The 26,193-nt window shown below is 37.7% G+C and overlaps 1 protein-coding gene across 1 annotated transcript in view; it reads left to right on the top strand.

The window, feature by feature from the left end:
• Positions 1 to 14,472, top strand: part of NME8 (NME/NM23 family member 8) — a 53,891-nt gene extending 39,419 nt beyond the window's left edge. The window contains exons 11-17 of the mRNA XM_019631053.1: positions 3,512 to 3,687; positions 8,235 to 8,379; positions 9,112 to 9,219; positions 11,842 to 11,993; positions 12,565 to 12,709; positions 13,324 to 13,553; positions 14,192 to 14,472. Coding sequence (XP_019486598.1) covers positions 3,512 to 3,687; positions 8,235 to 8,379; positions 9,112 to 9,219; positions 11,842 to 11,993; positions 12,565 to 12,709; positions 13,324 to 13,552 — 955 coding nt within the window. The 3' untranslated portion in view covers position 13,553; positions 14,192 to 14,472. The remainder of the gene's footprint in view (positions 1 to 3,511; positions 3,688 to 8,234; positions 8,380 to 9,111; positions 9,220 to 11,841; positions 11,994 to 12,564; positions 12,710 to 13,323; positions 13,554 to 14,191) is intronic.
• The last annotated feature ends 11,721 nt before the right edge of the window (positions 14,473 to 26,193 follow it).

The following is a 26,193-nucleotide window of genomic DNA, read 5'->3' as shown; positions in this document are numbered from 1 at the left end:
TGTGTGTGTGTATTATATATATATATATATATATATATATATATATATTGAAATGACAATAACTGCATATCTATCAACGATTACTTTCAATGTAAATATATATACGAAATCCCTCTAAGATTTCTTGCAACACTGGTTTGATGATGATGAACTCCTTTAACTTTTTCTTGTCTGGGAAGCTCTTTATCTGTCCTTTAATACTAAATGATAGTTTTGTTTGGTAGAGTAATCTTGCTTTTAGGTCCTTACTTTTCATCACTTTGAATATTTCATGCCAATTCCTTTTGGCCTGCAAAGTTTCTGTTGAGAAATCAGCTGACAGGTTTATGGGACCTCCCTTTTGGAAACTAACTGCTTTCTCTTGCTGCTTTTAAGATTCTCTTCATCTTTAACATTTGACATTTTCATTATGATACGTCTTGGTGTGGGCCTATCTGAGTTCATCTTGTTTGGGACTGTCTGTGCTTCCTGGGCTTGTGTGTCTATTTGCTTTGCCAGGTTTGGGAAGTTTTCCATCATTATTTCTTCCAATAGGTTTTCAATTCCTTGCTCTCTTTCTTCTTCTGGTATCCCTATGATGTGACTGTTGGTATGCTTGATGTTGTCCCAGAAGCTCCTTAAACTCCTCATTTTGGGGGGCACCTTTTTCCTCTCACTGTTCGGATTGGGTATTTTCTGCTACCTTGCCTTCCATATCATTGATTTGATCCTCTGTTTCATCTAGTCTAGTGGTGATTCCTTCTAGTGCATTCTTCATTTCAGTTATTGTGTTATTCATTTCTGACTGGTTCTTTTTTTATGGATTTTATGTCCTTTTTTATGCTTGCTATAATATCTCTTTACTGAAGTTCTCACTAAGTTCCTTGAGCATCCTTAAAACCATTGTTTTGAATTCTGTATTTGGTAAATTGCTTGCTACCATTTTGTTTAGTTCTTTTTCTGGGGTTTCCTTCTGTTCTTTCATTTGGGATGTATTTTTTTGTTTCTTCATGTTGGCTGCTTCTGTTTTTGTTTCTATGTATTAGGTAAGGCTGCTATGTTGCCCAGTCATGTTGGGTGAGCTTATGTAGTAGCAGTCTGATGGGGCCCAGTGGCACAGTCTCCTTGGTAACTTGAGCTGGGTGCTCCAAGAGTGTCCCTTGTGTGGGTTATGTGTGCCTACCTGTTATAGGTGAGCCTTGATTTCTGTTGGCATGTCAGTGGGTAGTATTGAGCCCCAGGCTTAATGACTGTGGGATTTGGCCATGCCCACAGCTTATGGGCTGCTATGCATGGGAGCTTATTCCATGGAGTGGAGTTTACCCCAGTGGGCTCTGGTGCCTGTTTGAGACCACTCTTTGGGTGTGCTGCTTGTGGGGGTAATTGGGTTGTGCTCTGCTGTGGTGTGAAGCCAACTTCCCAGTGTGTTGGTTCCAGGGCCTCTTGGGAGGGGTTCTTGTGCAGGCCCAGGTCACCCAATGCATGTGACTGGCCAGGAAGTATGTGCTAGGAAGTACAAAGCAATCCACAATTGGTCACTGCCTGTGCTGTACCTGGAGGCATGTGGGAGAGGCCACACTGCAAACTGTGGATGGCTGCCTCCAGTAATGGGTCTGTACTAGCTCTGCAAAAATCCAGGATACTCTGAGGCCTGCTCCACCTGCCAGCTCCTGTAAGGTTCAGCAGCTGATAAAGCCTCTGGGGGTATACAAGTTAGATGAGGCTGAGTCTCATTGAGTCAGCAGGGTGGAACAGCAGAGCATACCAGGCCAATCAGATTCAGATTTGGCCTGTGGAGGTGGGCTCAACACAGGAAAGATAGCACCTACCTGCTGGCTGCATGGGAGGAGGGCCCTACACAGGAAAAATGGAGACTATCAGCCAGTCCTCACCCCTTAGTTACATGCCTGTCTTTCACTGTATGTCTCCGATACCCCCACAGTCACCATTCTTCCGCTAGAGCACAGTGTGAGTGCCTGCACAGGACCTTTAAGAGGATGCCTGAGTTTCCCACCTCCTTCTTTCCCACCTGGATAGTCAGAATCCTCACTGTTTTTCACAACCAGATGTTGTAGGAGCTCTTTTTCCTGGCACCAGTACTCTGGGCTGGGAAGCTGGCGTGGGGCTCCTCTGTGGGGAACCTCTGTGGCTGAGATATCCCTCTAATTTTCATCTGCCACATGGAGGTTTGGGGCCAGCCTGTTTCGTGTCTCCGCCCCACCTGCCAGTCTCAGCATGACTTCTTTATATCCCTAGTTATATAACTTTTGTTCAGCTAGACTTCAGATGGTCACCATGCTGACTGCTCTATAATTTTGTTGTAATTCTGATGTGCTCACAGGATGAGGCAAGCACAGCATTTATCTATTCTGCCATCTTGGATCCCTACAAGTTTCTGTATTCTTCATTTCTAACTGGTTCTTTTTCATGGTTTTTATGTTCTTTTTAATGCTTACTATCTTTTTGCTGAAGTTCTCACTAAATTCTTTGATCATCCTTCTAACCAGTGTTTTTACCTTTGTATCTGGTAGATTGCTCATTTCTATTTCATTTAGTTTTTTTCTGGAGTTTTATCCTGTTCTTTCATTTGGGACATGTTTCTTTGTCTCCCCCCTCCACCCCTTTTGGCTGTCTCCCTGCTTGTTTCTATGTATTAGGTAGATGTGCTACATCCTCCAGTCTTGGCAGAGTAGCCTTATATAGTAGGTGTCTTGTGGGGACCAGTGACACATCTTCCTAATCACCTGAGCTGGGTGCTCTAAGAGTGTCCCTTGTTTGTGTTGTGTGTATTCTCCTGTTGTAGTTAAGGCTTGATTACTGTTAGCACATCAATGGGTTGGATTGACCCTTAGGCTAACTAGCAGTGAGGATTGGCCATGGCCAACGTATGGAGCTGCTGTGTGGTGCTGACCCCATGGAGCAGAATTCATCCCAGTGGGCTCTGGTGCCTGCTTGGACCATCCTTTTAGTGTGCTGCTTGTGAGGCTAATTGGGTGGTGCTCTGTTGTGGTCTGAAGCTGGCCGCTGTGTGTATTGATTCTGGAGCTATTGGGGAGGGTCTCCTGTGGAGGCCAAGATCAGCTGCTGACTGTCACCAGCCAGGAGCCACCTAGTAGAGCTACAAAGCAATTGTGTTGCCACTGCCTTTGGTTGTCCTGGAGGTGTGTGGGGAGAGGGCATGCTGTGAACTAAAGCCACCAGTACCAGGCCTGGGGCAGCTCAGCAAAAATCCCAGGGCACTCTGAGGCCTGCCATTGCCTGCAGGCTCATGTAAGGCTTAGCCACCTGAAAGAGCCTCAGGCAGTATGCGAGTTGGCTGAGGTGGGGTCCCAAGGAGTCACCAGGGTGGAGGGAGCAGAGTTCACTAGGACAATGCAGATTCAGATTTCAAGAAACATCTTCATGTATAATTAATTTTTTATTTGTTTTAGTAAACCCCAAATTACTTGTGAACATATCAGTTTTAATTTTTTTGCATGGGTTATTAAACTTCACTTCTAATAATCTTAAATTATATTTTGGATTTCAACAGTTTACAAGAATATATGGAAAGACAACATCTATCTGAGTTTTGTGATATTGAAGAGAATATAGTAAATGTTAATAAGCTTATTGACATCTTCTTCCCTGATTTTAGAAGTATGAAAAACGTAAAATTAGAAAGGATAATGGCATTACTTCGACCAGATCTCTTTCAAGGAAAAAAAGGTAATAAATAAAGTTTAAATTGTTTAAGTATTTTATACATGGGATTTGAATAAACCCTAGTATAATTATATTAAAAATATTATTTTAAATTTATCTTTGAAGACAAAGTATCTAAAGTAAGAAATTTTGTTAATTTTATTTTACTAATATCTCAATAATAATGAATAAAACATTTTTGTTAAGAGTTTACAAAGTATTTTCTAACCTATGAATTTGTTAGAGTAGATTTTAACATCGCAGGAATTATTACATAAAGATTGGAAGCTTTCATGTGTGAAATGCCTTAATTCAAAACTTCGATCAACCTCTTTTAATAGTGTGATTTGAAAAATATATTTTTCCAAGTCTATTTCTTCATGTGTAAAATTCAAAAGATTAAAGTGAGAAGCATAAAGTACCTGGCACGTAAAAGGTTATTTTTAACTTCATCCCATATTCACATAGCAGAGTGAACATGGCAGAGTAGGAACACAAACCATAAATTCACAGCATGAATTCTTTCTCATACCTAGTGTATGAAAATACAATGATATTTGTGTATTGACCTTGTATTCTTTGACTTATTGAACTTATTTAGTTCTGGAAGCTTTGATGTTGTCTCCTTGGGAAATTTTATATAGACCAAGATTTCTCAACCTCAGGCCTAGTTACATTTGGAGCTAGATAATTCTTTTTTGAGAGAGGTTGTATCATGTGTATTGTAAAAAGTTTACAACACCTATAGCCTCTACTCACTAGATGTCAGGAGCATCCCCCCCCACTCCCAGCTGTGACAACCAAAAATATCTTCAGACATTGTCAAAGGCACCCTTGGGGGACAAAAATCTTGGCCAAGGACCATAGATGTAGACAATAATATCATTGACAAATCAAGATAGTTTTATCTCTTCCTTTCCAATTTGTATATTATTTATTTATTTACTTACTTACTTACTTATTTATTTTTGCTTCCCTTGTTTGACTCACTAGTTAGAACTTCTTGTGTGATGTTGAATAGGAAAGGTGAGAGTAGAAACATTTGCCTGTTCCTGACTTTATAGAGAAAGCATTCAGTGTTTTACAATTAACTATTCCTAGTTTGGTGTTGTTTTTTTTTTTTATCATGAATAGATGTTGTATTATCTCAATTTTTTTTTTCTGTGTCTATTGATATGATTATATTTTTTTCTAGAGTTTGATAATATAGCAATTGCTTTGATTTTTGAATGTTGAACCAGCCTTGCATTCTCTAGATAAACCACACTTAGTTGTTGTATATTGTCCAATTTACATAATTCTGAATTTAATTTTAAATATTTTATTGAAGACTTTTATACTTATATTCATGAGGGCTATTTGTTTTCTTTTATTGTAATGCTTTATCTGGTTTTGGTATCAGTGTAATGCAGGCCTCATAAAATGAGATGAGAAGTAGTCACTACTCTTCTATTTTCTGTAAAATATAGTATACAATTGATATTACATCTTACTTAAATCGTTACTGGAATTTTTCATAAAACTATCTGGGCCTTGAGTTTTTTTCATTGGAATGTTCTGTTTGCCTTTTAACATCTTTTTAAATATATACATATTTTTAAGTGAATAGATGTTATAATTTAGAATAGCTGTAGATTTACAAAAAAATTAACAAAGATAGTACAGAGTTCCCCTATGCCTGCCTAACAGTTTCTCCCATTAACATCTTATATTATTGTGACATATTTTTACAATTAATGAATCAATATTGGTACATTGTTATTAACTAAAGTCCACAGCTTACATTAGGTTTCACTCTTTGCTTTGTACTCATGGTTTTTACCAGGGCATAATGTTACATGTCCCCTTTATAGAACCATACAAAATAGAATCACTGCCCTAAAAATCTCTTGTGCTTCACCTATTCACTTTTCCCTTCCTCCCTCCTAACCCCAGGCAACCATGATTTTTTTTTCGTCTCTATAGTTTTGCCTTTTTCAGAATGTCATATAGTTGGAATCATACAGTATGTAGCCTTTTCAGACTTGATTTCTTTTATTATACTTAACAATATGTTTTTCAGGTTCCTCAATGTCTTTTTGTGGTTTGATAGCTCATTTATTTTTATCACCGAATAATATTCCATTGTATGGATGTACCAAAGTTTACCCAGTTACGTACTGAAGGGCATCTTGTTTTTTTTCCAGTTTTTGACTATTATGAATAAAGCTATTATAGGCATTAATATATGATTTTTTTGCATGTGTAGACATAAGTTTTTTAATTCAATTGGGTAAATACCTAAGAGTGTAAATACTAGGTCATATGTTTAAACTACATTTAGCTTTGTAAGAAAATGTCTAAATGTTTTCCAAAGTGGCTGTACCATTTTCCATTCCACACGGCAATTGAGTTTCTTTGGCTCTACATCCTTGCCAACAGGTGGTTGTTTAGATTTTTTTCCTATTCTAATAAGGATAAAATGGTATTTCATAGTTGTCTTAATTTACAATTCCTTAATGACAGATGATGCTGAGCATCTTTTCATATGTTAATTTCTCTTTCTTTGGTGAGGGGTCTCTTCAGATTTTTTGCCCATTTCTTGAGGTTTTTTTTTTTAACTTCTTGTTGAGTTATAAGAGCTCTTTGTATATTGTGAATACAAGTCCTTTATATATATGTGGTTTGTAAATATGTTTCTAGGTTTTTGGCTCTGTGTTTTTTACAGTGTCTTTCATTGAAAAGTTTTTATTTTTAATATAGTCCAACTTAGATTTATTTTTTTTCTTTTTGGATTGTTCTTTTAGTGTTTAAACTGAAAAATCATTGCCAAACCCAGGTCACCTAGATTTTCTTCTCTTTTGCCTTTGAAAGATTATAGTTTGGTATATTAAAATTAGATCTATAACCCATTTGAGTTATTTTTTGTGAATGGTATAAGATCTGTGTCTAGATTATTTTTTTCCATGTGTATGTCCAGTTCTTCTAGCACCATTTGTGGAAAAGGCTATCATTGTCCTACAGTATTACCTTCACTTGTTTGTCACAGACCAATTGACTATATTTGTGTGGGTCTACTTTTGGGTTCTCTATTCTGTTTCATTGTTATATATGTCTATTCTCTTGCCTATCCCACACTGTCTTGATTACTGTTGTATTGTTTTATAGTAAGTCTTGAAGTGGGTAGTACCAGTCCTCCAACATTGTTTTTCTCTTTCAATATTGAGCTGGTTATTCTGGGGTTTTGCCTTTCCATATAAACTTTAGAATCCATTTGTCAATATCCATATTCACAAAGTAACTTGCTGGGCTTTTGATTGGGATTGTGTAGAACCTAGATTTCAAGTTAGGAAGAATTGATATCTTAACAATTTTGAGTCTTCCTATCCATGAGCAATGAATATGTTCCCATTTATTTAGATCCTTTTTTCCTTTCACCAGAGTTTTGTAATATTGCTCATTCAGGTTTTGTACATATTTTGTTTGATTTCTACTCATGTATTTCATTTTTTGTGTGCTAATGTAAATGCTATTGTTTTAAATTTCAAATTCCAATATTCATTGTTGATATATAGGAAAGTCATTGACTTTTGTATATTAATAGTAACCTGCAGGGTCGGCAGAATAGCATGTTGGTTAAGAGCTGGCTTGGGATGCCAGCTCTGAGCCACAAGGCCCTGGTTCACATCCCACATGAGGGCCAGTGACACTGCCCTCTGCAGCTAAGATGGTGAAGAACAGCTCGACCTGGAGCTGGGCTGCCGTGAGTCGCCAGCGATGGTGTAGGCTGCAGCCCCTGCTGCAGTGGGCTGCCATAAGCTACTGTGTGTGGCTGGCAGCCAACATGAGCAGCCGGCAGCCTGCATGAGCTGCCAAGAACCACTGTGAACAGCCATCCAGAGGTCGGCGACTGATCAGCCTCACCCGGGAAGAGTGCAATGATAATACCAACATGGGCCAGTGAAGCAATGTCCTCCACAACTAGACTGAAGAACAAACGGACAGCAACTTGTCTGTTCTCTTTCCCCTGATTCCCCAGCGTTGTTTCCCTGACCCAATTCCCCAATAAAATCTTAAAAAAAAGTAACCTGCAAATATGCTATAATAATAATCTTTTATTAGTTCTAGGAGTTTTATTGTTTTTTAGGGATTTTCTACATTGACAGTCATGTCATTTGTGAACAAATACAGTTTTATTTCCTCCTTCCCTTTTATATACACTTTATTTCCTTTTCTTATGTTATTTCACTATCTAGGTTTTCCGATATGATGTTGAATAGAAGTGGTGAGAGGGGATAGCCTTGCCTTGATTCCAGTCTGCGAGACAAAGACTATACTATAGAAAATGTTTGCTAATGAGATACTGCTGTGTGTTTGTGTGTATATGACATAAAAAATTGGAAATAGCATCATAATTTGATATCTTGAGGATATTGCTCACTTTAAATTAAAATCTAATGCACTATTTTTGCAAATTTTAAAACTTTATATTAGAGTAAAATATATTATATGCCCTTATGATAATACATTTTATATTATGCATGTAACCAATAATCTAGCAATTTAAAACTTATTATGTGACTTTTATTTAGAGGATGTTTTGAATATCATTCAAGATGAAGGCTTTAAAATACTGATGCAAAGACAAATAGTATTAACAAAAGAAGAAGCTCAAACACTATGCAAGGAATATGAAAATAAAGATTATTTTGAAAATCTTATAGAAAACATGACCAGGTAAATTTACACCAGTAGATTTTAGGTGTAGAAAGTACAGTCTGATTTGTTTTTGAATCATTTAAATCTTCTGTTAACCCTTCTTTCTGTTCAAGTTGCCAGTTCTCTCAATTCTGTAAACATGTGCTGAGTCTGCTCCTTTGCCAATCTCTCTCCTTTGTTGATTCTCTACTCAACTATTCTTCTCTGGTCTTCCTGGAATGTTATTGGAACAATGGAAAGGTCCCAGGTGAAGTTGCTGGAGTTCAGTTGAGTTGAATGCCAGAAATCCAGGGTGTTCAACATCATCAAGTCTAAGCAGAGAACTGACTGACTCTCGAGGACTTTGGTAATCCTAAAGATCTTTAGTTCAATGAAAAGAATAAGGTGCTAGAAATCTATCAGGCTTCTAGAAGATGAGTGAAATAGCAGCTGGGACAGAAATCCAGCAAGGGTACATAAATCAGCAGGAGAATGGGAACAATAGAGGAGCCACTCTTTCAGAATCAAGTCCCTTCTCCTTTCATTTCTGTGCTTCCATCTATTCATAAATTCGCTCTTAAGAATCCACCCATGGGAATTAACTTCAGACTCTGGATAAAAGGATTATTTTGACTTTTTGTAGTCAATTTAACATAAGCACTTATAATATATATATATTATATATTATATATATATATTATATTATATATATATATATAATTAGCTATTGAGCCATACTTTCATTGACTTTGTTTTTTGCTTTTCTAACAGTGGTCCATCTCTAGCCCTTGTTTTATTAAGAGACAATGGTTTACAACATTGGAAAGAGTTAATTGGACCAAACACTGTTGAAGAAGCTAAAGAATATCTTCCAGAGAGGTAGGATTCATATTATGAGTCCCAAACTTTTTTCATGGGAGCCATTATAATACCTTTTTGGATATATAGGATATAGGAAACAGCTCTAGTCCATGGGAGGGTCTCAGGATAGCTACTTTTCCTGTGTCAGGAGTGGACTACCCAGTGGCAGCCTGAACATGGCCCAGGCTTTTCAAGAGGAAGTGTGGGTTGCTTGGTTTGGAGCTGGGAAATAAGTGGTGGATACCTATCCAAAAGGCCATCTCTTGGCAGAAATACCTGCCCTATCCACCATTTCAGAGAAATTCTCTTGAGAAGGGTATGATGACAGCTGCAGGTTCTTTAGTTGATCATAAGCATTTTAAGACAATGATGACTAATTAAATATGTAGTCTATAATTTGGGAGGAACCATTTTTAAGTTAGTTTACTGATGAATCTTAGATATCACCTAAACTTTGTAATCAGCTCAAAACATGGCATGTTACCTGGCACATAGGGGGCACTCTGTAAGTATTTTTTTATCTTAACCATCAGGCTTGCTATCACCAGAAGGATGGGAATACTGTCTCCATTCTTGGGATATAGCTGATTGAACTAACTGAATTGCAATTCACTTGAATTCTTTGTGCCAATTGCAGGATAGGATTCAACTCAGGGAAAGAAAGGCCTTCCCTTTAAGTGAGCAAGAATAGAGATGCTCTATCAGACAGAGCAAGCTTGACACATGTTTACACAATAAACAGTACTTACAAAACATTACTTACATAAAAGCTGAAATGGTTTCTATTGGGTAGGATATCTTGAATCTGACTTGTCTTGAATGGACACGCTCTATCCCTTATTTAGCCAGAAAGTAACTATCAAGGATAATGTGGATTGGACACTGTAAATGGTGTGAGCCAAGTGCCACAGAACCTCTTAATGAAATGTAGCATAGAATACAAAGCATAGCATTAAAGAGAGGAACTCCTATCAACACAACAGGCACACTCTTCTAGAAATTGTGGTTCCAAGTATGGAGGTAGTGTACCAGCACAAAGCCATTTTCTGTAGGTGAAGGCACTGAGTTCTCTCCACCCCACTATTATAGTAAGGTTTCTCCTCCAGAGCCTTATGATCTCTCTGTTGCCACAAGTTCACAACTAATCCTGAATGTTATTTTCTACTGGTTCCCACTTTTCCAGTTTCCTTGGCTCCACCCAGGTCTTTCAGGTTTTTTTAGAAAACTTTCTACAGAGCTCTGTCCCTTTTCTGCACCTGGGTATAAGATCCTGCAATCTACGTTGCTTAATTTGAAATACGGGCACCTGCATAACAGATAAATATAGAAACTCTTCTATTATATACTTACACACACACACACATGCACACACACACATGCACGCACACATGCACGCACACATGCACGCACACATGCACATGTACACAGATGTTTTCCAAAAATTGTGTCTAATAGCATAACAGAGGGGCTGAATGTAGTTCTCTGCATTGAATGGAGTAAGTGCTGCTGGTGATTTAGGCTGTTTTCACCATTCAGTGTGCACATCCTCCATTCCTGGCAAGCACAGGCTCCAAGGTTTAGGCTGCAAATTTGTCCAAATTAGAGGTGTGAGAACAACCAAGGCCTGAGTGGGAAGGTCAGTTTGGATGAGGTGAAAAGGAAATCTGAATGGATCACTTAAACCAGAGAGGCAAAAAGAAGGTCTTGAAGCTGAGGACAGGAAGCCAAGTTTCCAGTGATGTCACTGTCTTAGCAGGAAGGGACATTATTCACTATGGCTGAATTTTGGGGGTTGGGGGCTGCTCAGGACTCTGTGTCACAGACAGAAAATGCAGTGGGCAGTGAGCATCTCCTCTATTGAAATGTACATAGATAGAAAAAATGGCAACTAAAAAAATATCAAGGAACAATTGATTTAAGCGATGTATATATTCACCTATCATATAGAAGCAGAACCAGAATACATTGTCTAACCTGACATGCGTTGTCCAGCTCATCACCATCGCTCCTGTCGTTTTACTGTCCTATAGGCTCGTCTTCTGTTGCTATGGCGGGGGGAAGGTTCTACTGTAGTGTCTCATGGATTTAAAGTTTATAGTTTGGTATAGAGTCAAATGCCATTTCTAGTGCTTGATAATATTTAGTAGTGAAAGAAGGACAGGAATAGTTATTAAGAGCTTAATATGTGCCATATATTTCAAATACATCAGCTGATTACATTCTCAAAATCACCTTCCAAAACGGGTTTTTTAATTCTATTTATATTTGAGACAACTAAGCACAGAGAAGTTAAGTAATTGCTCACTGTCCCATAGCTAGCAAGCAGTGCAACCAGGATTCTATATTCTGTGCTTTGTCACTGCACCAGGTCATCCATTCCTTCATTCAGTTACGTGTCAACATCCACTATCAGGATTATTTAAATGTTCCTGTCCTTTCTTCCTAATAACTATTGTGTCCTTGGAAGGAAGTAGCATGTCCCAAGCCACTCTGTAGTAACTTCCTTTGCACAATGCCTAGATCAGGGTGAGTTGCTGTTGCTTCATAACTTTTGAACAACTTATATGGTGTTACATTGTGATATGTTTTATTATGTCATGTTATGCTACAACAGTTTTTAACTTGATTTCTTTTCCAAAGTTTATGTGTACACTTTGCAATGGAAAGTTTACCTATCAACCAGTTGTATGGAAGTGTTTCCTTAGAAGCTGCTGAAAAGGAAATAGAGTATTTCTTTCCTCCTCAAAAAGTTTTAGGACTGATTAAACCTCATGTAACACATGAACAAAGAGGTAAATATTTAAAAATAAAAGCCAATGTATACATTTTCTCCAAATTTAGTGAAAAATTTCAAACTACAGACAAGTTGAAATAATAATGCAGTGAACACCTTTATCTCCAGAATGTAGCCCTCAACCTTTAGGCTGTTGGTGAGATTTTGACAAGACTTATTTTATTTAATTCCCTCAATGGTACCCCACTACTTCAGGGAGAAGAGTTCAGATTGGCGCTCCCTGTCAGTCCATATCTAGCAAGAAGTTCCTTGGCATTTGTAGCACAGAGATGAAAACATGTCTTCACTTTTAGCATAGGAGCAGTCCCCCTTCTCTCCCACTGTTATACTCTAGTAGATGTTTCCAGTGGTTTCTGGAAAGATGTATCTCAGAGCTCGAACATCTACATTAGCATATTAAAATTCTGAATGTCTGGTACTTTTTAAGTTCAGTTTAGTTTAGCATGGTTTTGGTTTTAAATCACAGTATGCAAAGATAACTGTCACATTCCTTAGTTATTTCAGTCTACTTGAATATGAAGCAAAAGTAAAGGCAATCTGTATGATTAGCAAATATATGTTTTCCCTAGAGGAGATCTTCAAGCTCATTAAAGAGAATGGATTTGAAATAACACAGATGAAGGAAATGCTGCTAAATGAAGAACAAGCAGGCAAAATTTATTTTAAAATAAAACAAAAACACTTTTATAAAAATATATTGGAAATGTTATCCGAGTAAGTTTCTGATGCATAGTTCTTTGCATTATAAAATAGTAAATGTTCATTGTAGAAACTTTGAAAAATATTTAATTAAAGCATTCCATGTAACTCCATGAAGAGACACCCTGTTAATATTTGGGGTTCATCTTTTTTCCTACCTCCTTTCTTTCCTCCATAGCTTCCTCTCTCTCCTTCTTCTCTCCATCCCTCCCTCACGTCCATCTCTCCTTCCTCTGTTTCTTTAGGTCATCACATTAGATATAGAGGTTATCTTGGTTTAAATTCCTGCTTACCAACATATTCTATCTGTGCCATAGTTTCCTTATCTGTAAAATGAGGATAATAAGTTTGTTTTGAGGGCTAAATAATTGACACTTAGAAAGTACTTGGAACCATGCCTGGCACATATCCCTACAATTAAACTACAGCATTTTTCTAGCACACACACACAAAAACCTGTTGGAAGGGGGAGAAATTAAAGAAAAAAAGAAAACACAAAATCTCACTAATAAGGACAAAGAATAAAGACAAGCTCTCAGGTTGAAGCCGTTGCATTCTGTCTTTAGCCATGTATGCAATCTGTACAGTTGTAAATAGCCCAAGTCTTCTGAAAGCATTGTTATTTGCAGGGGTCCATCTTTGGTCATGGTCCTGACCAAGTGGAATGCTGTTTCAGACTGGAGACGATTGATGGGTCCCACAGACCCAGAGGAAGCAAAACTATTGTCCCCAGACTCTATCCGAGCCAGATTTGGACAAAGTACTTTGAAAAATGCTGTCCATGGATCATCTAATCTCTATGAGGCAACAGAGGTCATTAATGAATTGTTTGTTCCTGAGAATCCTGAGGAAAACTAAAGTACAGTACCTCTTTAATTATTTCCTTTTCTTTAGTTGTTACAGTGTTTGGGTTTAGGACAAGTTTGTTCTGAAAAGACCAGAACTTTATCCATATTCTTGAATTAAACTTTATTTCCTGACAGTCACACTATACTGTTCAATAGCAGCCTTGAAACTTCAAAACCAAATCTTGTAGATGCCAGAGACCTGGGAGACAGTGGGGCAAGCACGACACCCTCAGGTTTGCAAGCCTTGGTCTCAAGCTGTTTGTGCCATCTGCCATGACAGTCTCATGCAGTCCCTCTCCTTGCCTCCCCTCTATTTCTCCACTTTGAATTGCCAAGGTTTCATTCAGCAGCCTTAAATATGTGTATATTCACTAAATATTTGGGAACTTGGAACCTACTAACTACCTGTGGGCGATACATGGTAATATAATAAAATATTAGAAATCACACAGCAAAAAGCATCATTTCTATGCCTTTGCAAAGACGTACTTATTGGGGGATGAGATAGTACATAATATGTATGTGGATTTAGTGTGCTTAGTTGTTGATAGAAAGCTTGAAAACTTTTCTATCCTGGGCAATGTGGAAGATGGAGTGTAAGATATGTGACTTTTCCCATCAAACCTACTTTCCTTCTTTATTTTCAAAGAGCAGGTTCACAAATGTATCCATGTGTGGCTCTGGATGCTGACTTGAATATGACTATACAGACTCTTCACATGTGGAGTGGTGTCTCCAGCTGGATGAGCCAAATTGAGAATTCATCTCCCAAGCATAATGAGAAAGCAAAGTGAAATGGAGAAACCCTTCCACACCCATCCAGGTTCCTCAGGGGAAGATGAGTACATTGCTCCCTTAATATTGTCATGTAGGCTATGATTTCTCCAGGTATAATAACATTGTATTAAAACATTCAATGCAAAAATAAAAGTAAACTCATAGTGCAGCTCATCCTGTAAGTCTCACTCAATTATAGACCAAGGCATGGCTACACAACCCACAAAAACATTTATGTTGGGAAAATATGTATTGTATGTTTGCTTGAACTGTGGGTCTTGGTTAATCAAAAACTGGTCAAATAAAGGTTGTTACTTTCAGGGAAATGTAGATCTAATGGTTAAATAAAACTCATCAAAACAATATCTAATTATAACCAACATAAGATAATATATTATTAAGCATGTCAGTGATGAATAACTAGTCCTGGGGAGTGGAGTCGAACTGCATTCTGTTTATAGCATCTATAAGCAATATGGTATATATCTTCGTTAACATTAGCATATCCACCCCTTTTTTGATGAGGAGAGCATTATGAATTATACCAGGGATTTCAAATTAGTGTATAATTCAGTGCCAAATTGACAGGTGTTGATGGGTAGGAGCTGGAGATAGTAAGGATTGAAATAGATCTTGAATAAAGGGTAGGTTTTTCAAAATCAGAGGTAAGGAAGCAAGAAAGCTAATTCAGTTTTAAAAGTTCCTAAATACACACACACACACACACACACACACACACACACACACACACACACACACATATATATATATATATATATATATATATATATATAATATTTATTTAAAGATGTTATTGGGGAATTGGGGAGGAGAGGAGTGTTGGAAAATTGGGGAAGGGGAACATTGTGTTATTCCAGGACTCATCAGCTCCAAGTCAAGTTGTTGTCCTTCAGTCTTAGTTGTAGTGGGTGCAAACTCAGCTCCAAGTCCAGCCTCCACTTTCAGTCTAGTTGCGGGGGCGCATAGTCCACCATCCCATGCGGGAGTCAAACCAGCAACTTTGCTGCTAAGAACATGCGCTCTCACCAGCTCAGCGGAAGCTCAGCTCCGGCGCAGCTCACTGGCCCATGTGGGAATTGAACTGATAACTTTGTTGCCCAGAACTCACACTTTAACCAACTGAGCTACTTGGCTGGCCTTTTATTCTTATATATAAGGATATTTTGCTTGTTGCTTTTACTATGCCTACTACACTATATCATATCATTCTGAGACCTGGTATTGCGGGTCTGTTTCAGACATTCAATAATTATTTGTTCAGCTCTTGCTATATGTTGGACACTGTTTCAGGGCTAAATACATACAGTTCTTGCCCTAAAGGAGATTAGGACTTTAAAAGCAGGAGATAAACAATTAGCTTATGTTTTAGGGTTCTCAGGAGTAAGCATGGGGTGCTTTGAGCAGATGCATATAGGAAATGGAGAGGGAAAATGAGACGCAAATTATCCAGGCAGGAGACATTGCAATAATCAAAGTGGAAGATAACAGCAACCTGAACTAATGTAGAAATGGTGAGTTAGTAATAAGTGGAATGATAGAGAACTCCTAGAAGGCTGCATCACATCCACAGGACTTGACTGACTACTACTCTACCAACTATGTGGGAAAAGGTAAAGCTCCCTGGCTTGAGTAACTGAAGAAATGGTCTAACCATTTCCAGACAGGGGATCTAGAAGAGAGAAGTTAGTTAGAAGGAAATACCTCAAATATATGGTGATGGAAGGAGAACAGATTCTTGGTGGTGAACACACAATGTTATGTATAGATGATGTACAAAATTGTACACCTGAAATCTATGTAACTGCACTAACAATTGTCATCCCAATAAACTCTAGTTAAAATAAAGAAGAAGAAGAAAATACCATGAGTTCTATTCCAGTCACATTGGGAAGAAAGCATCTGAGTTGAGAGTAAATCAGGCCCTCAGTGTAGCAGAGTCAAGAAGGCTCCATTGGAATGACATCAGCAAAATGGTAGAGTGGGCAACTATAAGCTCCCATCTCTCCAGAGGAACACTGAAAAAATAAGCAGAAACTCAGGACAAACTTTATCAGAGCTCTGAAAAATAATCAAAGGTTTACGGTAACCAAGTGAATGCTGAATCAATAAAAAGGCAACTTAAAAATGATATGACATCTTTGTGACATTTTTACTTACCCTCGCCTTGCCACTTCCCCAGCATGGTGACATTCTTGAAAATTGCAGCCTGTGCTCTCAGCATGGGACTCTGGTATCTAGCTCCAAAGACAATAGAGTAGATATTATTAACAAATATTTGTGTTTTTCTGTTCTAACCTGTCTGAAGTTTACCTGAAGGTTGACACTCATCTCTGTTTTATCTAATTCAGAAACCACTCAGGGAGGAAAAGTGATAGGCATTGCTTGAAAACATTGTATGGTTAAAAACAAAACAAAACAAAACAAAACAAAACAAAAAACCCCCACAGTTGCCTGGGGCTAAAAATTATGGTTGAGACATACAACAGATTACCTGAAGTCAGGGAGGAATAGCTGGGAAGAGAGTTTCTTTGCGAAATTAGGGCATTCAAAAGCACTGGTACATACTGGGGACTATAGAAGGCAATGAGCATGTTCAGAAGAGATCTGAGAGACCCTTACTTTTCACCATTGGTGATCTATAGGCTCAGTGCGAGCAGGAAGTAAATGGTGAGGCAGAATTGTAAATGGCATGGCTAAGCATTAAAGAAATGCTGTAGCACAGAGCCAGTCCACAGAGACTTGGTTAGGTGGTTCATTGTTCCTGATGCTGTTGTTATTTTTAAACTCCTGGAATTCAAGGAAATTTCATTCAAAACACTGGCTGAACACAAACTAAATCTTCATCAATCAAGATAAACACTAGGAATAGAGAAAATCTAATTTCCAGGATTACCACATTATAATAGTTGAATGTTCAATTTTCAACAACAGCAAAAGAATCACAGAACATACAAAGAAATAAGAAAGTATGATCCATTCACAGTAAAAAATTGACAGAAACAAAACATCCCTGAGGAAACCCAGTAATTGGACTTTCTAGGTAAAGATTTTAAGTCAATTGTCTTAATATACTAAAAAAGCTGAGGAAACCATGGATAAAAGAAATTGGGAAAATGATTTATGAATGAAATGAGAATATCAATAATGAAAAATTATAAAAATAAACCAAACAGGAATTCTGGCACTAAAAAACTGCAACAACTGAATTGAAAAATTCACTAAAGGGTGCAAAACAAATTTGAGCAGGAAGAGGAAAGAATCAGTGACCTAGAAGATAGGACAGTGGGGATTATCTAATCCGAGGAACAGAAATAAAAACAAAAAAGAAGAAAAATGTACAGAGCCTAAGGGATCGTTAGCAAACTATCAAGCAGACCAACATATGCATTATGGGATTGCCAGAAGGAAAAGAGTGAGAGAAAGGAGTGGAAAGAATATTTGAAAAAATAATGGCTGAAAACTTCCCGAATATTGTATAATGAAATAACCTAAATCCACACATCTAAGGAGCTCAATGAATTCCAAAAAGGGTAATTTACACTGAGACACATTATAGTCAAATTGTCAAAAGCCAAAAACAAAGACAATATTGAGAGCAGTAAATGAGAAACAACTTGCTATGTATTAAATACATGGAATCCTCAATAACAGCTGATTTCTCATCATAAACCATGGAGGGCAGAAGGTAGTGGGAAAACACATTTAAAGTGCTGAAGGTAAAAACTCAACCAAGCATTTTATATTGGACAAAATTATTCTTCAAGAGTGAAGGTGAAACTAAGATATTCCCAAGTTAACAAAAAATGAAGGAGTTTGTGAGTAATAGGCCTGCTCTACAAGAAATGCTAAAGGGAGTACTTGAAACTAAAACAAAAGGATGCTAGATCATAACTCAAAGCCACATGAAGAAATAAAGAACGCTGGTAAACAGAACTACATAGGTAAAGATAAAAGCCAATATTATTTCACTTTTGGTTTCTCCTCTTTTTTCCTATAGTACAGAAAAGATAAATGATTTAAAAAGTGATTAGAAATGTGTTAATGGACACACAATGTATAAATGTGCAATCTGTAATAATAATATAAAAGGGAGAGAGACAGAGTTGTATAGAAGCATAGTGTTTACATACTATTGAAACTAAGTTGGTATTATTTAGCTAGGTTGTTACAAGCTTAAGAATGTTAATTGCAATTCCCAAGGTAATAACTAAAAATATATATTTTTAAATTACAGGAAAAAAAGAGGGACTAAAAAGGTACACTACACAAAAATCAATGAACTACCAAAAAAAAAAAGCCAGTAATGGGGGAATTAAGGAACAAAAACACATAGGACATACAGATAACAAATAGCTAAGTGGCAGAACTAAGTCTTTCCTAGTGAGTAATTCTTTTAAATGGAGTAAATTTTCTAATTTAAAGGAAAAGATTGGCAGGATGGGTTAAAACATGTGATCCAAATCTACATGCACATGTAGTTTTTTGCAGGTATTCTTTTTTTTAAAGGCTTCATCTTATTTGGGGCTCTGCTTCCTGGACTTTTATGTCTATTTCCTTCATCAGGTTAGGAAAATTTTCAGTCATTATTTCTTCAGATAGGTTCTCAATCCCTTGCTTTGTCGCCTCTCCTCTGGTACCCCTATAATGTGAATGTTGGTATGGTTGATGCTGTCCCAGAGGCCTCTTAAACTCTCCTCATTTTTTGGATTCTTTTTTACTCTTTGCTGTTCCAATTGGGTGTTTTCTGCTACCTTGGCTTTCAAATCATTGATTCGATCCTCTGCTTCATCTAGACTACTGGTGATTCCTTCTAGTGCATTCTTCATTTCAGTTATTGTGTTCTTCACTTCTGACTCGTTCTTTTTTATGGTTTCTATGTCCTTTGTTATGCTTGCTATCTCTTTGTTGAAGTTCTCACTAAGTCCCTTGAACATCCTTGTAACCATTGTTTTGAACTCTGTATCTGGAAGCTTGCTTGCTTCCATTTTGTGATTCTATAGTGCTGCACTGGGGGCAGGGACTCCAGCCAGCGGATTCCCCAAATCTCCCTACCTGCTTCATTGAGCGGTTGCATGTTCACCTGGAGTGTAAGAGCTCTTCACTTAGTTTCTGGATTTCTCACAAAGCGAATTTGTCCATGAATTGTTTCTGAGTTTATGAGTTTGTAGTGGGGAAGATGGTCCAACTCTTCTTACTCTGCCATATTGCTGACATCACCTCTTGATCATTTAGTATTAGTAACACATTACTCACCTCAAAACTCTACTATTCCAACACTATGAGAAGCACACCTATGGACATTCATCTGTATAGTGAAAGGTACAAAATCCAATTACATGTAAATTATCAGTAAGGATGTCTTTCAATTTTTCTTCAGAGAGCATTAAAAAAAACTAGGGCAAATTAAATATTGGCTTTCTTTGGGTTGTGCAGAGAAATAAGTATTGTGAAGTCGTCACCATTCTAACATCCTTCGTATTCCCCATTCTTTCAAATCAAATATTTTTATCTGCTGCTTTACATGCCTGGTAATATTTAGGTATTCATAATACAATTGTGTTAAATTGTCCAGCACTTCAAAAACATTAAAACAGCACTCTCTAAAAATTAATAACGTACTTCACCAGCAGATGGCAGGCTTCACTCAGTTCTCTATATATGTACATACCTGTACAAAGATTTTATAAGACAGGGAAAGCCTATTTCTTTCAGATTATAGAATTAGTCTTGAGGTAATTAGTCAGAAGTATAATAACCAATGTCCAAAGAGATATAGTCAATTAAACTAGTTTGTGTTGATGTTGGTCTTGAGGGGATAGAATTTAGTGAGTGTGACACCACAGCAAGAAGTAGGCGTATGCGGGCTGGAGCTGGTAGTACTGGAAATATCTTCTTGCCCCTGGGAATAAAGGTTAGAAAAGGTTAGAAGTTGTCAGGGATCCAGCTAAATGGGCTGATCTTGAACCTCACCTGGCCTTTAGGCAGAAAAAAAATGTTCTGGGCCATTGTGGCTGAAGTAATTGAGGACTGCAATATTGGTGGGAACACATTAGAACTTCAAGCTGCAATTTGTAAGCATGATGGTGAGGAGATGGGTCCAGATACAAGAACTGGCTCAGAAGGTAGGCAGTGGTATGCCTGTGAGGGAAGCACCTCTACCCCAACAGCCAAACAGAGCTGGGATGAGGTCTGTGTCTTCATGAATTGCACCACACAGAACGGTCCCCATTCTTTAGTACTGGCTCAGTAATACACCTTGATGCTGAAGCCAGAGATCCTTTGATGGCCTTACTTAGCCCCTGTAGCATCTTTCCAAGACAGGAGACCTGAAGCACTCTTGATCAGAGCCTGATACTTTCCAACATCCCCTGCTTGGATCCTGTTCCCAATAAGCAGATGCTCTGTAGAAATTGGACAAATTTTCTAAAATATGCTCTGCTCTATTTTATGACCCTCTTCTTGGACACTCTTGATGCCCTTTCTTTTCAATGGAATGGCCTGTTGATACTGATACTCGCCTGAACTGTGTCTGAACTCGCTCACCCTTGGAGGCTACTTTGGATGACCTCCCAAGCCAGTTTTTTAAATGCTTTTAATAAAGGAAGAAAGTTTACTAGGCAATTTCCCATATGCTATTCAGCTGCTAAACTATTTCAATGACATAATAAATATTTGAAATTGTTAGAGGACTAAAAATGTTAATGAATTTGAAAAATCCATCAGTTTGTTTCAACAACAGCATTTTAGATATTTCTCAGTACCAGTATGAATTTATTCATAAAACAGTTTTTTTGCTTAACATCAGTTCTTTACACCTTGTTATATTATTCATGTTATTACAGTTTTGTGAGATTTTGGTTCAGCCCTCTGGTTATAAGTCTGCTGTTAGCCAAATTTAATTGTTAATAAAGTATGCTCTTTTTCCCTGTCAGAGTATATCACTAATGTGATCCAAACTTTCCATTATAAAGTGGTTCTTATCAAGATATTATAGCTACATATTTTAGGGTTATCGAATTATAAAACTGTTCTCATACAAATGTTGCAGCTACATATATTAGGCTTATGCTGTCTGAACAGGTAAAGGCAAAATTATCTAACATAGAGTTTCTTTTTGCCATTAGTTACCTCTAAAAAATGTTTTCTTACATTCTATTTTAAAGAGACTGTTCTCAGGTAGAAGAATAAATACGTAAGACCCGAAGCTGTGATTAACACATTTTCTCTTCAATAAATTTGAAATAAAACATAAAAGATGTGAAAAGGAAATGAATACATAAAAGTTTTTGAGGTTTAGGGATTCAAATAGTGTATTGATGACAATTACAGAAGTTGACAGAGACGCTTTGTTGCTTGGCACCACCACTTTATAGATTGTGCTGAAAATGTAGTGGCAACATCTCACTATTTTTATAATGCTCATATTGTGATGGCCTTTGGGAAGTGAGTCATAGACTCCAATTGCAGGGTCCTAAATTAACGAGGTCTCCAGACACTACAGTCTGAAATCTATTGCTACCTTTGCACCCAAACCAGGCCGTCCATGGGCTGCTCCTACTCAATGGCTGAGTGCAGCAGAACGAAGACAGAGCTGTTCCTGGGAGATGAGGACTCCTGAGGCATGGCTCACAGCTCCCCAATAACCCTACCAAACCTTCCTTAGACACTGAGGCAGTCTAAAATGCTTCCACCTGACCTTCCTTCTCTCTACCCTATTCATTTCCCTGCTTATTCTCTATCACAGGTGTTTCCTCTAATAGAATACCTCCACATTTAATTTAATTCCCTTTTGGTTTCTGCTTCTCTGAGGACACAGACTAACAAGCATAATCAGTGAAATAATTTTCATGTTTGCATGTCTACCTGGTTTAAACCCATCTCTCTCTCTCTCTCTCTCTCTCTCTCTCTCTCTCTCTCTCTCTCTCTCTCTCTCTCATATTTTTGTAGTATTTTCTAGTATAAAACTAACACATTTATTAGAAAAAATACAAAAGAAACCCATTTATGCCCCATTCTGGCCTTGAGACTTCAATAATAGTGGAAAAATATTTGTGTCACAAAAATCTGTCTTACCCTAGCATGCCTTGGGAACCACATTTAAAAGTCCATTCTCACAGTTATTGGCAAAATGAACTCTGACACATCCATGCTATGCATCTGTGAGAAAATAAAAATTCAGTTGTATTTCTTACAGGGAAAAATGTTCATGTGTCATTTTTAAATTCATACATGCAAACAAGGAGAAAGTCTGAAAAGATTCATAATAAAATGCTAATTTGCCATTAGGGGTAGTTATTTTGACATTTTTGGGTGCTTTTGTTTTCATTTATTCTGTTGATTGAATAGTAAAAAGGGGAGATATTTTCTTGCCATCCTACTGTCAAGCACCTCCTTGGGGGTACTGATTTTAAGGAGATACCCTATCCCAGGTGCTCTGTTGATCTGGAGAACACAGCATTGCTTGCTTATCAGTTAAATCACAAAACTGACAATTAACTAAAATTTTTGGTTGGCAAATGTAACATGATATACCTGTAAATATAACAGAATATATCTCGGTATAAAATGCATTTTTCAAAAAGTATTTTCCCGTTAGGAAATATGGTCATTTTCAGCACATATCAGACTAGAACCAGAAGTATTCCTTCTAATAGTATGGTTGGTTTTCTGTTACCAAAACACCAGTGCACTTCCATCTGTTATACTAAAAGTGAGTAACTCTGGGGGACCCGGCCTTTCACTAGATGTGAGACATCAGACACGCCCTGACACAGCCTTTCTTCAGCAAGCTAGATGATGACTTAAAAGGTCCCATTCAACTTTTTTAATTCCATGCTTCCAAATAATCATTTTTGCTATTTGAATTGGTGATAACAGCATGCAGAGACTTGTGGTAAAATGTTCCCATCCTTGTTATTCAGGGACTGGTTCCATCAGGGAGAAGCACCCTTGAGCTAGCTCAAGTAAAGGAGTTTTTTCTAAGTTTGCAGTGGACAATCCTATAAGCATCCAAGCACAAAAATCAGACTGCAATAGTTTAGGACTGGAAACTAAGAAATTAAGGTCATTATCTAAGTTCTCGTGTATCTTAAAAGAAAACTGGAAAGAGAAAAAAAATCTATTGGCACTTCTGCTGAATCCTAGTTCTTTGGTTTCTCTAGCTGATGAGAGTTATATTATTAAATTTGATTCATTAAAAAAAATTGAGAAGGTTGCATAGGTTTTCTCCAAAAGTCAAGAAATCTATTCATATATGTATGTATGTGTACATATATGTATGTGTTATCTATCATCTATCTATCTATCTATCTATCTATCTATCTATCTATCTATCTATCTATCTATCATCTATCATCATCTACCTACTCTACCGCCCTCCAGAAGCTCAGTCATTTCTTTCCCAGCTGCCTGGAGGTTGGGAGTGTTGAGAATGTTGTCAGTTGATGACTCACAGATGAAGAGAGTAGCTTCACCCAGGATGACATCCAGTTCCCAGCTAAAACTTATAAAAACTATGGGAAGGAGGAAACGATCTTTGTGAGGATTTGGAAGGTCAGCATTTTGATAGATTTATGGTCCAAGCATGCTGGAGGATAATTGACAATATGATAAAAAAACTTTCCTTGTTGGGCATATTCCATAGTTTAGCAATCAAAGCTACTTAAACAACATCCCAAAAGAACTAATTAAGAATGTGTGCAGATACTAGCTATCAAGATGTTTATTCAGTTAGTCAGTATGTTCAGTTAAGAATCAAAGTAAAGCCCTAATAACATAACGGATTGTTGTGTAATGCATACCATGGAATACAACACAGCCGCTATAAATGAGGTGGCATTGGCTTTACTGACATGAGAACTGATCTCAGTAAAGAGCTGAGTGAAGAAGGCAGGTTATGAAACAGTATGTATAATAGGCTCCTAGTTTTATTTTTTCAAATCATTATATAAATGCATAGGAAACAACTGGAAAATTATATACAAAAATACTAATAGTGATTACCTCATAGTGGTGAGTGGGATTAGGTATGATTTTAATTCCATTATTTATTATTTTATACATTTATTGAATGCTTTACAGAAAATACATGTTCACTGTATTATTGAAAGACCAACAAAATAATTTTCAAAATAAATGCCTTCAGTTGTTTTTAATCATAAAATGTGTTAAAAAACATTGCAAAATAAGGTGTGTTTTTTTAAATGAAAGTAACCCAACTCTCAAACAATTCCCATTTCAGAGATAGAACCCCAGCTTTCCTCTTCATATATTTATATTTACTTCCTCTCACATGTATTTAGGTGGAGAAATCTTTAAGTGAGAAAAATAAATTTTTGGCTCTCACACAAAGGCCACTTCCATATTTGTTATATTATGCTGAGTGTGGGCTGCTGTTCATTTTCATAGATAACCAATCTGGTTAATCCTTTATCAATTAATCAAACTGATAAATGTGCTGATTAAGTTTTTGTGTAATAATCAGTATATGATTTCAGTTAAATCTTCAAAGTAAACAGTGTTTAAATTTGTAAAGGCATCTCCAAATTTTTACTATATTGTTTTGCACTTTAAAAAGTAGGGTTTTTTTAAAAAAGATTTTATTGGGGAATTGGGGAAGGAAACATTGTGTTTTTCCAGGACCCATCAGTTCCAAGTCAAGTTGTTGTCCTTCAATCTTAGTTGTGGAGGGTGTAAGCTCAGTTCCAAGTCCAGTCGCCGCTTTCAGTCTAGTTGCGGGGGGAGAGGGAGGCGCACAGCCCACCATCCCATGAGGGATTCCAACTGGCAACCTTGTTGTTAAGAGCACACACTCTCACCAGCTGACCCATTGGCAACTCAGCAGCAGCTCAGCTCGGGCGCAGCTCACTGGCCCATGTGGGAATCAAACCGGCGACCCTGTTGCTCAGAGCTCGCACTGTTAACCAACTGTGCCACTTGGCTGGCCCAAAAAGTAGGTTTTGTATAAGCATCTTTTCCCTTTTTCCATGGAGAGTTCCATTTCTAACTTTCCTCCTCCAAAGAATTCCTACTATGCTAAAGAGGTAGACTAGGCTAGCAGTGCCTTTTCGTGGCCTTTCCTAGGTTTCTTTAGTTTGGATCTATGCTAAACACCTATCTGGCTTCCTTAAGGGCTGAACAGGTTTGGCTTTCCTATAGCAGAAACACACTCTGCAGGTTTTATTGATATCCTGGTGTGGGTCAATCGAATGGATCCCTTTCTCTCTGCCACCCTGGGGTAGCAGTGCAGGCAGAACACTTTCAGGGGGAGAGGGGTACCCGCACCAGCATTCTCATCGGTCCTATTCTTCCATTCTTCCCTGGCTTACCCACACACATCACTTCTGTGTCCCCATTGCTCCAGAGACAAAATTGAATTATTTGCTTAATTATCCTGGATGAATGCCACATGGCTCTTATCGCTTTCTCTGGGAAGCAGGAACAATGGTACATCTAAAGGAGGTTTAACTCTTAAGCTTTCAGATTGTTCCTCTACGTTCCTGAATGGTGGGTGGACAAGTGACCACAGTTGCCTTCTCCAGGTGCAGAGTTTGCGTGTGACCTCAGTGTATCAGAGGCTGAGAACCAGCTGCTTTGGGTCCTGACCCTCCCGCCTCAGGTCCACGGCCCCCTTCTAAGCACCGACAACCAGCAGAGAGGCTTGGCCTCAGGATACCTCAAAGTCCTGGGAAGTGAGCCGAGTACCACACCCACAGGTGTGAAATAGTTGGCATTGACTAATTGGTACCTAAGTCATAACAGGAGAAGGAAACTGTTTCTGGTGCTACTTAAAGTGTCCTGATAAGAGGCACCATGGCATGATAACCAGAAAACAAGGATCCAGACATTGTCTGT

The sequence above is a fragment of the Hipposideros armiger genome, unplaced genomic scaffold (assembly GCF_001890085.2).
Source record: "Hipposideros armiger isolate ML-2016 unplaced genomic scaffold, ASM189008v1 scaffold_981, whole genome shotgun sequence".
Taxonomy (NCBI): Eukaryota; Metazoa; Chordata; class Mammalia; order Chiroptera; family Hipposideridae; genus Hipposideros; species Hipposideros armiger.
Note: the sequence above shows the minus strand (reverse complement) of the source record. Positions and strands in the feature narration are given on the sequence as shown.